The following is a 12,588-nucleotide window of genomic DNA, read 5'->3' as shown; positions in this document are numbered from 1 at the left end:
CATGTGCATGTGTTATTTACCAGAGAAACTCTGTCCTTATAGGCTATATTTTCAGGCAGTATAAGATTAGAGTTCTTGGAGAATGCTGTACTAAGGCCCTTATTCAGATCTGATCGCTGTACAAATTTGTTCTCAAAATGAGCAAAACCATGTGCACTGCAGGTGGGGCAGATGTAACATGTATAGAGAGAGTTAGATTTGTGCGAATTATTTTGTTTCTGTGCAGGGTAAATACTGGCTGCATTATTTTTACACTGCCATTTAGATTTCAGTTTCAACACACCCCACCCAAATTTAACTCTCTCTGCACGTTCCATCTGCCCCACCTGCAGTGCACATGGTTTTTCCCATTTTGAGAACAATTTTGTACTGCGATCAGATCTGAATAAGGGTCTATGTGTATGTAATATAGGGGATCATACAAAAAATTGTATATTTTAATCTAAAAAATAAATAACCATAAAGTTGTGCCCATTTACCAAAGTCAAACATTATTACAATGCATAATATACAAATGTAAAAACCTTCAATATTTATGCTTCGTTGGTAAAAAAAAAAAAAAAAACTTTCTCAGCTATTGAAGAAAAAAATATACTTCAATGTATTTTACTGTATCCAGCAAAAAGGCACCATTATATCAAGTGTCTTCTGTAAACTGCTTTGTAGAATGAAAAGTCAATTGCGGCAACCTTACTCTCCTCCACAGCATTGACATCTGCTAAAGTTCATCATGCTTTAAGTCTGCAGTGGAACAAAGAGAAAAATAGGACATCATGACTCCTCTGGTTTATACGTACACATTCATTTACAAGCCTACAAATGTTGTCTTGCTTAATCATGCATTTATCTATATAACCACCAGGATGTACAGGATTTGTTGTCAAAAAGAGTGGTGCCTGCAGGTATCTAAGTTTTACGTTTAAAGTCAGTTCTCTATGTTTTGACTGCATTATAAAAACTGTGAATCTAATCCCCAGTGTTCCATAGAGTCCTGCCCACCTTGCAGCACTGCACCTCTGCTCACTAGTCCGTGATAATCCAACAACACCCACCACAGTCCCTGCTCACTTCTGATTCCTCCAGTTCCATTCAAAATCCAACATCATCCCCCATTTACCTCTGATACACGTTCTCCCATTCTCAAGTCTCATTCACCCCCATACAATACTTTGTTTTGTTGTGTCCCACTCACCCAAGCTTTATCCTATCTCTACTCACCACACACTCAACTCCATCTCATTAATGAGACACAAAAATAAGATATTTTGGTTGGACATTGAATTTCAATTTACTTTTATTTGGTGAGATATTAAGTTATCCATGAGGCAGCAAATACACATAGTAGTCCTGCCCAGTTACGCTCCTCTCTAAACTCCATACCATCCTGTGCCTCTCTATGCCATCTTCCATCTTCCTACCACCCTGCATCTCTCTAACTCCTCCCTATGTCTCTCTATGCTACCTTCCTACCACCCTGCACCTACCTATGCCACCTTCCTACACCCCTTTCTCTCTCTATCTCCTTCTGCCATAGGTCTCGCCTCTCCACCATCCCCCATCTCTCTAGCCCTGGGGTAGCCAACCCTAGTCCTCGAGAGCTACCAACAGTGCAGGTCTCCTCACAGAATCACAAGTGAGCTAATTAGCTCCATCTGTGGATCTTTTAAAATGTGTCAGTGATTAATGAGTGCAGCTGTGCAGCAGCTAGGTTGTCTGGAAAATGTGAACTGTTGGTAGCTCTCGAGGGCTAGGGTTGGCTACCACTGCTCTAGCCCCTCCAGAAGCGAATGACTTGTATTATTCCGCAGTGCAGTGGTGAAGGGTTGAGCCCGACATGCTGGATATTATTTTTTTTATACGTTTATGGGATGCATGTATGCCATAGCCTATACACTTTCTCCTGACTGACTCGGAAAGTAGGTAATTAGTGGTGTGGGGGTGGGGCAGTTGGCAGAAGATTTGCCTAGGGTGCCAAGAAACCTTGCACCAGCCCTGCACTGGGCTTATTTCTTATCCCCAAGAGAAATACAGTATGATATAGATACTGTATATCATACAGTATATAGGGATTTATGAATTGTTTAAAATAATCCAATTTGAGAATAATCATGGAAAGGTTTTATTTTGTTGACATTTTTCATATCATTTTGCTTTTATAACCCAAGAAAAATTATATTTTCATAATTAAGCTGAATAAAACGGTGCGCCAAGAAAAAAAAAAGTGTTTGTTCACAAAGCAAGTACTAAAATAATCTAAATTATGTAATACTGTATGCCAGCCTAGATTGTCCTATAGTATTTAACAAGTTATGCCTTAGGTCATTAATTTTTTGATTTAATGTAAAAATGTCAGAAAAATTACCTCCAACAAAGGCTTGTGTGTCATTTCTCCTCTGTTCTTCGATCTGTTTCAAAAACTGCCTAATTTCATTGTCATAGTCCGTCCATTCAGAGACAATCCGTGCTGCAGCTTTCAGTTTGGGTTCCTTAGTTTTGGGATTGTTGCACTGTGATGAAATATTTAACAGAATGCTAGATCAGGATTGTAAAGCATAATAAAAAAATGTAATTTGCCCATATGCCTAATATCTCTTCCTAACTACAGTCTTCCATCAGAGCATTACAGTAAATTACTTTAGAACAGATCTTTCAATAGGCTCCTGAAATCTTCTCATCAACATCCTGACCCTTTGGCTTTCAGCAAACAGCAGCTTATGTGGAAAGTAAGATGTTTCATTAGTAATTCTTCAAAGACATTACATAGCACTAATGTCACAACGTTCAGATCGTGTTTCAGTAGTTTGTGTAATTGAAGTTATGCATAAATATGCATAATAATATTGCCAGTAGATGGAAATGGCCCCAATAATTTGCCAGTGGATGGAAAGTGCCCCAATAATTTGCCAGTGGATGGAAATGGCCCTAATAATTTGCGACAATAATTAAATACTATGGGGGAAATTTAATAGGATGAGAGATTCAGAAAGTGAGAGATTTGGTAAGAAACCAGTTTGATTTTGAAGTGTAAATGATTGCCGCTTTAAACAAAACCTGAAGATATCTTAGCAAATCACTCACTTTTTTAATCTCTTATCCTATTAAATTTCACACCAAATATTACTCAATAGTATCATCATTGATACCAGTACTAGTAAATAGAAAAGAGCCTAATAATTTGTGACAATAATTAAATCCTGTATAATAAAAAGGAAAAAGCTGCTCACCTCCATGGATGAAATTCAAGGGGTGCGAGTGCCAGTGGCCACTAGATGGCACAGGACAGAGTAATTCAGTTATTGCTCTGTTCGGGCATGCTGATATTACTGATGTTGTTCCGCCCTTACCAAATTGTAATTAATGTGTTATTTAAATTATGTGAAGATCTGATTAATCCATCAGGAAACTGAACATTTTGTGAATTAACTATCTAACATTTAAAAACTCAAGTATTCTTCGAAATAAAAAAATGTTTGCCTACCTGGATTGTTCCAGTTTGGTTAGTCATCCCTTTGTACTGCTATCATTATGACCCAATCAGGGTTGGCTGGGTTAAATCAAATTTTTTTGTGTTTTTTTTTTTTTTTAATCAATCTTTTTTTTGGGTACTTGTTTCCTAGCATGGCGCCCGTTGTGGGTGATCGCATACCTTAACTTAAGGTACGCTATGGACGCGACCAACGCAATTTTAGGGCTATTTTTAACCTTTTCCCCGACAATTAAAAAATCGCGTCCATCGCATGCCTTAAGTTAAGGCATGCGATGCGACCAACGCGATTTAACATTGAATGCATTGTATTCAATGTTAAATTCCTATGTAAAACTGGGTCCATTGTATGCCATTATAATGGCATACAATGCGATGGACCCGATTTTACATAGGGAACAATGTTAAATGGGCCAATGGACCCGATTTTTCATTGTATACCCACCCTGATGGGTAATTTACATGACAAATGCCCCCCCATTGTTAACGCCACCCCACGATGAACACCAACCCGAAGCATGGCAAGCGCAGCGGTACACGTCTGCCGACCTTTTCATACCCCCACTATCCACGTTGGCGTGGAGTTGATTTTATATAGTGTGGCGAGCGCAGCGAGCCACCAAGCCCGAAGCGTGGCGAGCGTAGCGTGCCCCGCGAGGGGACGCGTAATACCTGTGAAGTAATGCGCGTCCCCTCGCGGGGCTCACCAACTCCTCGCCGACGTGGATAGTGGGGGTATGAAAAGGTTGGAGGAAGCGTACCGCCGCCCCTCGCAGGCTTGCTCCGCTCGCCACGCTTTGGGTTGGTGTTCATCATGAGGTGGCGTTAACAATGGGGGGCCATTTGACCCATCAGGGTGGGGAAAATGAAAATTGGGGTCTGGGGGGCATTGAACATTGGGGCCAATGTAAACTCGGGTCTCAGGGACCATTTTACATTGGTTCCAATGTAAAAATTGCGTAGATCGCATCGCATGCGATTTGGTTGCATGCAATGCGATCAACGCGATTTTTTGGGACCCGATGGATACAATTTCCATCGCTGGCGCCGTGCTAGGAAACAAGTACCTTTTTTTTGTTATGCTGAAGCTACAGGCACCGCGCCATGACTTCTGTAAAAAATAAAAACTATTATACTAAAAAAAACTAGTGTTTTTATTCAAAATGTTTAATGCCAGTGGCATATCGAGTATGAATGATTTACTTTTTTTTTGTGTGTGTTTATCTAAAAAGTGCTTTTGCAACAGACCATCGTACGATTGTCTCACGATCATGAACGTTCTGGTGTGTACCCTACATTAAAAACATAATGGACAAGAATTCATTAGATTTTAGCCACAATAATAGAAATTGAGACCTCCCCACTGTAAGCAGGTACCAGAACACAAGCTAGGCCCAGGGGGCACTCCCCGAAGTTGCAGGATCCATTTATTTAGTCATTTATGACACTAGTGCTAGAAACGTTTTGATAGAAAAATAAGAGAAATCGTTATTATAATTTAGAATTGAATACGTATCAAACTATGTATATAGTTATTTATTTATTAACAGTTTATTAGCAGCTATTTACAGAGAATATTTGAACATTCACATGAGTCCCATCACCAGTGGAGTGCAGTGCACCAATCTATGTTCCCTACCACATATACACGCACACACAGATATTCTAGGGTTTATTTTGTTGGGAGCCAATTAGCCTAGCAGTATATTTTTGGATTGTGGGAGGAAACCTGAGTACCTGGAGTAAACCCACGCAAGTACGGGGAGAATATACAAACTCTGCACAGTCATGGCCATGGTGGGAATCAAACCCATGACCTCAGTGCTGTGAGGCAGTAATGCTAACCATTACACCATTCGTACCGACCTAATTATTGCTAAGATTTAGCATATGTAATGATTCATATGCAGTAGATACCTGAATTAGATGTAGAATAATATTCTGTACACCACAGTCTGCAGTATAATGACTGTGATTGTCCACAAATCCATACATCCCCCTAACCTCAATGTTTAATGTCACAATTCCATAGATGTAGTTATTTAAGTAGTACAACTCAATGAACCACATACGGGGTATATCTGAATACGCATACCTACAGAATATGTCAGACTTGCTACTGCACATAAAAATTATTCCTAGAGAGAGTAGGTGTAGTTCCTAATCACAGTGAGCAACTCAGTTTCCAACAGTATTGGAAAAAGAGCCCCAATTTCATGCAAAGTCATGCACAATAAACAGCAAAAGATGGTTAAAACAGGGGCAGCCAGTCCTTGATAGCTACCAACAGTTCACATTTTCCAGACCATTTAGCTGCTGCACAGGTGCACTCATTACTCACTAACACATTTTAAAAGATCCCCAGGTGGAGCTAATTACTTCACTTGTGATTCTGTGAGGAGAACTGTAAAACGTTAACTGTTGGTAGCTCTCGAGGATTGGAGTTGGCTACCCCTGGTATAAAAATCCTATATAATAAAAGGCATCTATGGGAGAAAATGTTTTGGGCACCAGGGGCCACTAAATGGTGTGCGATGGAACAATTAAAGTATTGCTTCATTCAGGTGCTGACATTACTGTTTTGTAGTTCTAAGAAAAGGAGAAGAAAGGGGACTCAGGGGAGAACCACCAACTCCAGAATTAACCACACCCCATCAGGGTGATAGATACCATTTTTGAGAATTGGTTACAGGCTACCCAGGCCGTACCCCACCACAGGAGAGATTAGGTCTCACTTGCCCTCCCTACCCTAGGTGGGTAGAACCTTGTGCGGGTCCGAAAAAACCACACTCTCTGTTTTGTAGTTTGGTCATGCACTGGTAACTACAGGTATAGCCATGCTCATCTAGCCTACCTATGGGGGTCTGATCACAATTCGATCTGACATGCATCATGGCTAGTGTGGAGTTTGGAGTTTCTGATTAGTGTAATGCTTACATTTATCTACCAGTACAGTAATAGATTCCAAAAACTACTGTACTGTATGTTAAATTTAGTAATGTATGGTATGCTTTACAGACGAGCACTGGACTACTGTATCGCTAAATACAGATTGTGTATAGTATGCCGAGCTTACCTATGCTCTGCATACATTATCTCGCCATACTGTATTCCAGAAGTCCAAATTTGCAACTATGTAGTATATTAACACAATTGTGGTCGACATCCTAAAGGCTGGCATCCCCATACACTGAACCGAATTGGTCTGGTTTTGGCCGATTGCGACCAATCGGGCCTTTAAATCGGACCCATCGGCTGTCCCTGACATGCCGTTGGGTCCAATGCGCATCGGACCTGACCAGGTGGTCGGACCTGCTGCCCTGGGACCTCCCTCCTGGTGGCAAGGCAGGCGGGAAGCAGGGACGCATGCGATCCATCACAACAAATTGTGACGGATCGCATGGGTCCCTGCCACCGGGAAGGTCCCGGGCGTCTCGCAGGGTATCGGGTGTCCGTAAACTACTGCGAGACATCGTAGCAGTGTATGGGCACCTCTACAGAGTGGAGCTATTTCCTCTCAGTGTTTTCGGAGCTGAATGTGCGATTACGGGATCACTTTCAGATGTCCAGTGCTAAGAGTGGCAAAACAGTTTAAAGTCCGGTGGCAGGAGCAGAGCAAGTGTATGGAAGAAACTGACCGGGGGTTTCTTTTGCAAACCAAATTATGTGCACATGTTAAGTGGCAAAATATTGATTTTAAAGTCTGGGGGCAGGAACACAGCTTTGGAAATAGAGGGCCAGAGTCTAAATGCATACAGTAGGAAACCAAAGTACAGTATGTGTAAGTGTAAAGAATAAATATAAATACAAATAATTTAATAAACCCCCAAAAAGTTAAATTATTGCTCATGGCGGGTTCTGATCACGAAGTACAGCGAACAGCACGCTGTGGACGTAACCGTTAGGCCATGAGGGCTACTGTATTTCATTCACACCTTGAAGCCTTTTGTAATTATACCGCAAGTACAGATGCTGATGGCACTCGGGGTTTGACACAATAGGATAAATATTCTTGTATTAAAAACTGTCTCCAATGTAAATGCTGTTAAGTCTAGTAGTCTCGTCCGCCACCATTTTTTTTAATGCTACATAGATGCCATTTCAGCCTGAGGGACTCGGTGTGGAGAGGTTTGCTGAGCTTAGCCCGTGCTTACAGAGCAAAGCTTGGAATACATTTCCCCACCGAGACCGGTGGCAGGCCGATGGGAGCACCCCCCTATGAAACTACTGTACAGTAAGCTCGGCATGATATACACAGATACAATGGAAGCAAAGGGGGTAGGTGAATGGCGATGGCACTGGCGCTTCACATATCTATCCGCGGCAAAACAGCTGCAGAGGTGTCTAAATATTAGTACAATGGTGTGTCTAACAGCCATTAAGAAAACAATGAAACACCGCAGGAGGAGAAACATGTACTTGCTACAAAATTTCACTCTGACATTGCGTCTAAAAAGCAGACCCAATAAAGTAACTACAAATGTTTCATGAACATTCACAACATTGCAGATCTCTTCAAATTAACATATTACGTCACAGTCTGCGAAGATCTATAAGGTGCTGCATGAAGATCTGCCATTTGTTTTTACCCCGACTACCCCAGGCAAAACTGCAATGCTACTTTTTAGACCTTGACAGATTACAGAATAGTTTATTGACTTCCACAAATTGAGCATTTACAGAATAAGACATGCTCCCAGGCGGTGTGCTGTATATTTTCTCTTCATTCTCTCTCTCAACACATTTGCTATGGAATGAGAATTCCAAGCCTACGGATAAGATCTTACCCATAGCTTATTAGACTTTATCCCTTAAGGCACAGGTGGAACAAGAAGCTGCTACATTTGATTAAGAGCGGAAAACAAAGAGGAACCAATTTTCTAACACTGTAAGGCAAGCAGAATGTCAGAGATGTAAAGGATCTGATATATATTCACAGCCACTTGGAACATTAAGCTTACTGCACAAAATAAACACTAAATTAATCTTTAATAAGGTCAGACAGATTAAGGGTCACTTCCAGGCTGCAAAGAGGCACATCGCTAATTCAAAGTCATGACTAATTTGAGATCCAGCTGGATCTATAGCTAGAGAACATTTATTGGAGCCAAGTGACAAATTACTTATTGTGCTGTGCTCCAAGGTAATAGGACATGCTGCATTGCAATTCCTCATGCTCCATCTGTATTCCACCAAATGACTGATACATCAATGGAAGAAGATCGCTTTAGGTGCATAGAGTAAACATCAATATAACGAGAGTATAACAACAAAAACACATACAAGAACAAATACTTCTTTATCTGTATTGTGTCAATGTGAAAGTTTTCAGTGATGGTGTGGTTATGGTGAAGATAAAGGCATGCATGTATGGAGAAGTATCTGTAGCTTCTAGCGCAAGTGTCAGCCTGGCCACAGTCCCCAGCCAATACATTGCCAGGATTGTGTTTGCCCAAAGGAGTGAAAAATATACGCTGGAAATGCAGCACATACAGTTTAAGGTGGTTAAAGACTTTATGGTCCTGTGTTCAGGATATTTGAGGCTTCCACTCTCCTCCAGGAAATATAGTGCTTCATGCAGAACATAATTTGAGTAGTTGGCAGCAAATACAATAATAGCTCTGCCCTAAACACCCTGAAGATGAACAGGCTCCTGCTGCTAATTGGTGCTCGGACATTCTTCTTAGTATTTGGCCCCTCAAAGAAATCCAGGGCCTCTATCTTTGACAGACAATTAAATACTGTATCTATTTACTATGCACAGTCTAAATAAGTACTTATATCAGTAGACATTTTTTTCTCAGAATTTAATGAAACCATGTAACTAAACAGGATTGAGGCTGAAACATTGGTACACAGAATAGCAAAGAATTTTTTTAGTCTTCTAAAAAAATAGAAAAATAAATTAGTAGCTTAATTAATAATGCAGGGCATTGTATCTAAACAGAACATTGCAACAGTAGTAATACCCCTTATTTATTTCCATCAGATATACGTATTTTATATAGACCACCAAAACCATAGATGTTTATAGTCCAAGAAGAAAAAAATGGTCTGCATTTGTAGGTCAGAAGTCACTAAAATGGAGGTATGGCAGCCTCAAATTTAACAAGAAAAACACAAATCCAGTGACGTTTAAAATACACACTGACAATTACATTTTTTAAATATACACATATTTATTAGACAATAAACACACATATATCAACCCCAAGGGGGTGTCAAATCAGCACAATATACTAAACAATAAAAAAAAAAATAATAAACACAATTTGCATTTAAAACTTTAGCTCATTTAATAGAGCAATGTCAGCTATTCACTGAGTATAGAGCTGCTTGTGTGCTCCCAAATTAGGGAGTGGGAGCAGGCAGGTGAAGATAATATTAGATCTCAAGGGGGGTCAAATATATTCCTTATAAATCCACATATGTGGTATGGATAGCTCTGAGTGAGCAAATGGTGAATGTTTGTTGGTTGAAAAAGCCGCCCTGAGCATGGCGAAATACAGGTACACTTCATCGCCGTACTTTGAGCGGAATGACAGCCTAGGAGGTTGATACTGTATATTTGTGTTTATTGTCTAATAAATGTGTATATACATTTTTTTTTTTAATTTTCAGTTTGTAGTTTAAGCGCCACTGGATTTGTCTGTTTTTTATTTTTATAGTCCATACATAATTTATACAGCAGGTTAATTTACCAATGTGATTAATCGTGGTTCCAATCTAACATTACTCTTTAATAGACATGGGGCCTGATTTTGGTTCACTCTTAGAGACAAATTCCTTCTCAAATGGACAAAACCATGTGCACTGCAGGTGGGGCAGCTATAACATTTGCAGATAGAATTAGATTTGGGTGGAGTTTTTCTTCAAAGTGAGATCTATATTGCAGTGTAGAAATAAAGCAGTTAGTATTTTCCCTGCACAGAAACAAAATAACTTACCTAAATCTAAATCTCTCTGCGCGTTACATCTGCCCCCCCTGCAGTGCACATGGTTTTGTCCATTTGAGAAGGAATTTGCCTCTAAGAGTGAACCAGAATAAGGCCCATGGTACAGGTAGGAGTATCCATTATCTGAAATGTTCCAAAAAACTTAGATTTTCAGAATATTTCAGGTTTCCCGTCCCCCCCGACTTTTTTTTATACTCCCCTTGTCCCCTGGTGACCATTTTGCAGAAGGGATACTCTAATAGCAAATGCCAGTCACAAGGACTCCAAGAGCAGTATCTATATGCGTGCCCCTCTACATAAGGCTGGCTCCTCTTATATGTATGACAGTTCACGACCTAGGTTCTGGGCTAAGGATAAATGATAGCACACAAGTCTTAAAGAGAAAACTAGTCTACTGAAACAATGATGTGAACAGTGGAATAACATGAACTGGGCACTAGTATTACAATATGACAATGTAAAGTGGGGACACTACAATGTGGCAAAAATATGAAACGATAATGTGGCAATATTGTGAACTGGCATTGTGTCATAAATTTGAACTAAGGCACTACTATAGGGCATAAAATGAACAACTGTGGACAGAGGTATATTGCAAATGTTGCAGGGAAAACACAGATCCTGCAGATTCCAATGTACAACCTATCCATTAGTTTCTGATTTGTAAACTAAAGCTAGTATTTAATATATGTATTTTTTTTTATTCATGAACACAATGCTACGGATTTCTCTAAAATAAATTATCTGTATTCCCATTGATATTGATTTAAAAATTAGATGAACAACAACTTTTTTTTTGCTTTTTTATTTAATATATTTACTCAACTTTGACCACATTTTATAACCTCCTTGACTATTTATTTTAAAAAGATGAATGAAAATAAAGTATGAAGGAGGGACTCTTCTATATAAAAAAGTTATGGGCAACTTGTTACACTGCAGGGGCTGAATGGATAACCATATAACCTCAAAATGGATGCCATATTACCCTTCATCTCAGGAATACGTTAAACAAGAGTTTCCCAAACTCTGTCATTACAGTAACAGCTTGAAGGATATCCATTATTAAGTCCAGATTGTTAAAATCGAATTGACTGAGGCACTGAGGTACTAATAAACTCTGTAGTAGAAACAAACCTGACAATAATGCAGGTAGAAGCTGGGGACAGGTCTGTCTGTAGCCCTTTAAGGCAGTATAAAGACAGAGATAACCTTGTGTTGTCATTGGCAGAGTCTCATTTATTGCATGTTTCTATCCTGCAAGTGAGCGTGTATATAATTTGGAAGAGCAATGTGTAGTGTTTTATTATGTTCAGTATATGTTTTTCCCATTAGATATACTCACCAGATCAATAGTCTTGGCTTTTTGTTTAGATTTGTCATCACACCAGGTCTCACACCAAAGCCATTCTTGAGGTAGCGATTTTATTGACACTTGGTGAATCATATTGTTAGGCAGATCCTGCGTGACAAATAAAACAGTCAGAACATTTCTATAATTACATTAGATCAGGCATGTCCGAACTGTGGCCCTCCAGCTGTTATGAAACATGGCAAACTGTGGAAAGGCATGATGGGAGTTGTTGTTTCGCAACAGTTGGAGGCCATAGTTTGGACATGCCTGCACTAGATAATTAGCAATATTTGTAAATAACTAAAAGGTACACAGTAGTATGAGCAGTACTTCCATAGGCACTGTTCATGTAAACATTTTTGCAACATAAGAAGTACATAATTACATTCATAATTCATACAAAGTATTGTGGAAGGTGGTGCTGGTTGACACTGCCCGGAAGCATTGGGAGCAGACCTAACAACAGTGATGTAATGTGTAAGGGAAAGTCATCCATGCTGTTATCTATTATTGCTGCTGAACAGAGGGAGATCTAGCTTTCAGCTAACACTGTGCACTAGATTTATATTCAGAGCAGTATACAGAACAGAGTATATTCTCCACATAATTGTATTAGTTTCCCATATATAGGGGTGTTTTAAGAGGAGGAGGAGGCCCGTGTGCAACCTACTCTGGCCTGGCCCCCTCCGGGACCTCGGCCATGAGTAGTGCTGTGTAGTAGGGTCTGAGCACTAGAGCCCTCAGACCCTACTGCGCATGAGCGAATCTCCAGAAAAATGTTGCAACGCCTTTTT

The 12,588-nt window shown here is 39.9% G+C and overlaps 1 protein-coding gene across 1 annotated transcript in view; it reads right to left on the bottom strand.

Annotated features, from left to right (window-relative positions):
• Positions 1–377: 377 nt before the first annotated feature.
• The window catches only part of UGGT2 (UDP-glucose glycoprotein glucosyltransferase 2), a 290,033-nt gene continuing 277,822 nt past the window's right edge, over positions 378–12,588 (bottom strand). The window contains exons 37-39 of the mRNA XM_083168784.1: positions 11,786–11,902; positions 2,363–2,507; positions 378–741 (exon numbers count right to left, since the gene is read on the bottom strand). Of these exons, the coding sequence (XP_083024910.1) occupies positions 719–741; positions 2,363–2,507; positions 11,786–11,902 (285 nt within the window). The 3' untranslated portion in view covers positions 378–718. The remainder of the gene's footprint in view (positions 742–2,362; positions 2,508–11,785; positions 11,903–12,588) is intronic.

The sequence above is a fragment of the Crinia signifera genome, chromosome 2 (assembly GCF_055691185.1).
Source record: "Crinia signifera chromosome 2, ASM5569118v1, whole genome shotgun sequence".
Classification (NCBI taxonomy): Eukaryota; Metazoa; Chordata; class Amphibia; order Anura; family Myobatrachidae; genus Crinia; species Crinia signifera.
The sequence above is the reverse complement of the archived record's forward strand: the minus strand, read 5'-3'. Positions and strand labels throughout refer to the sequence as shown.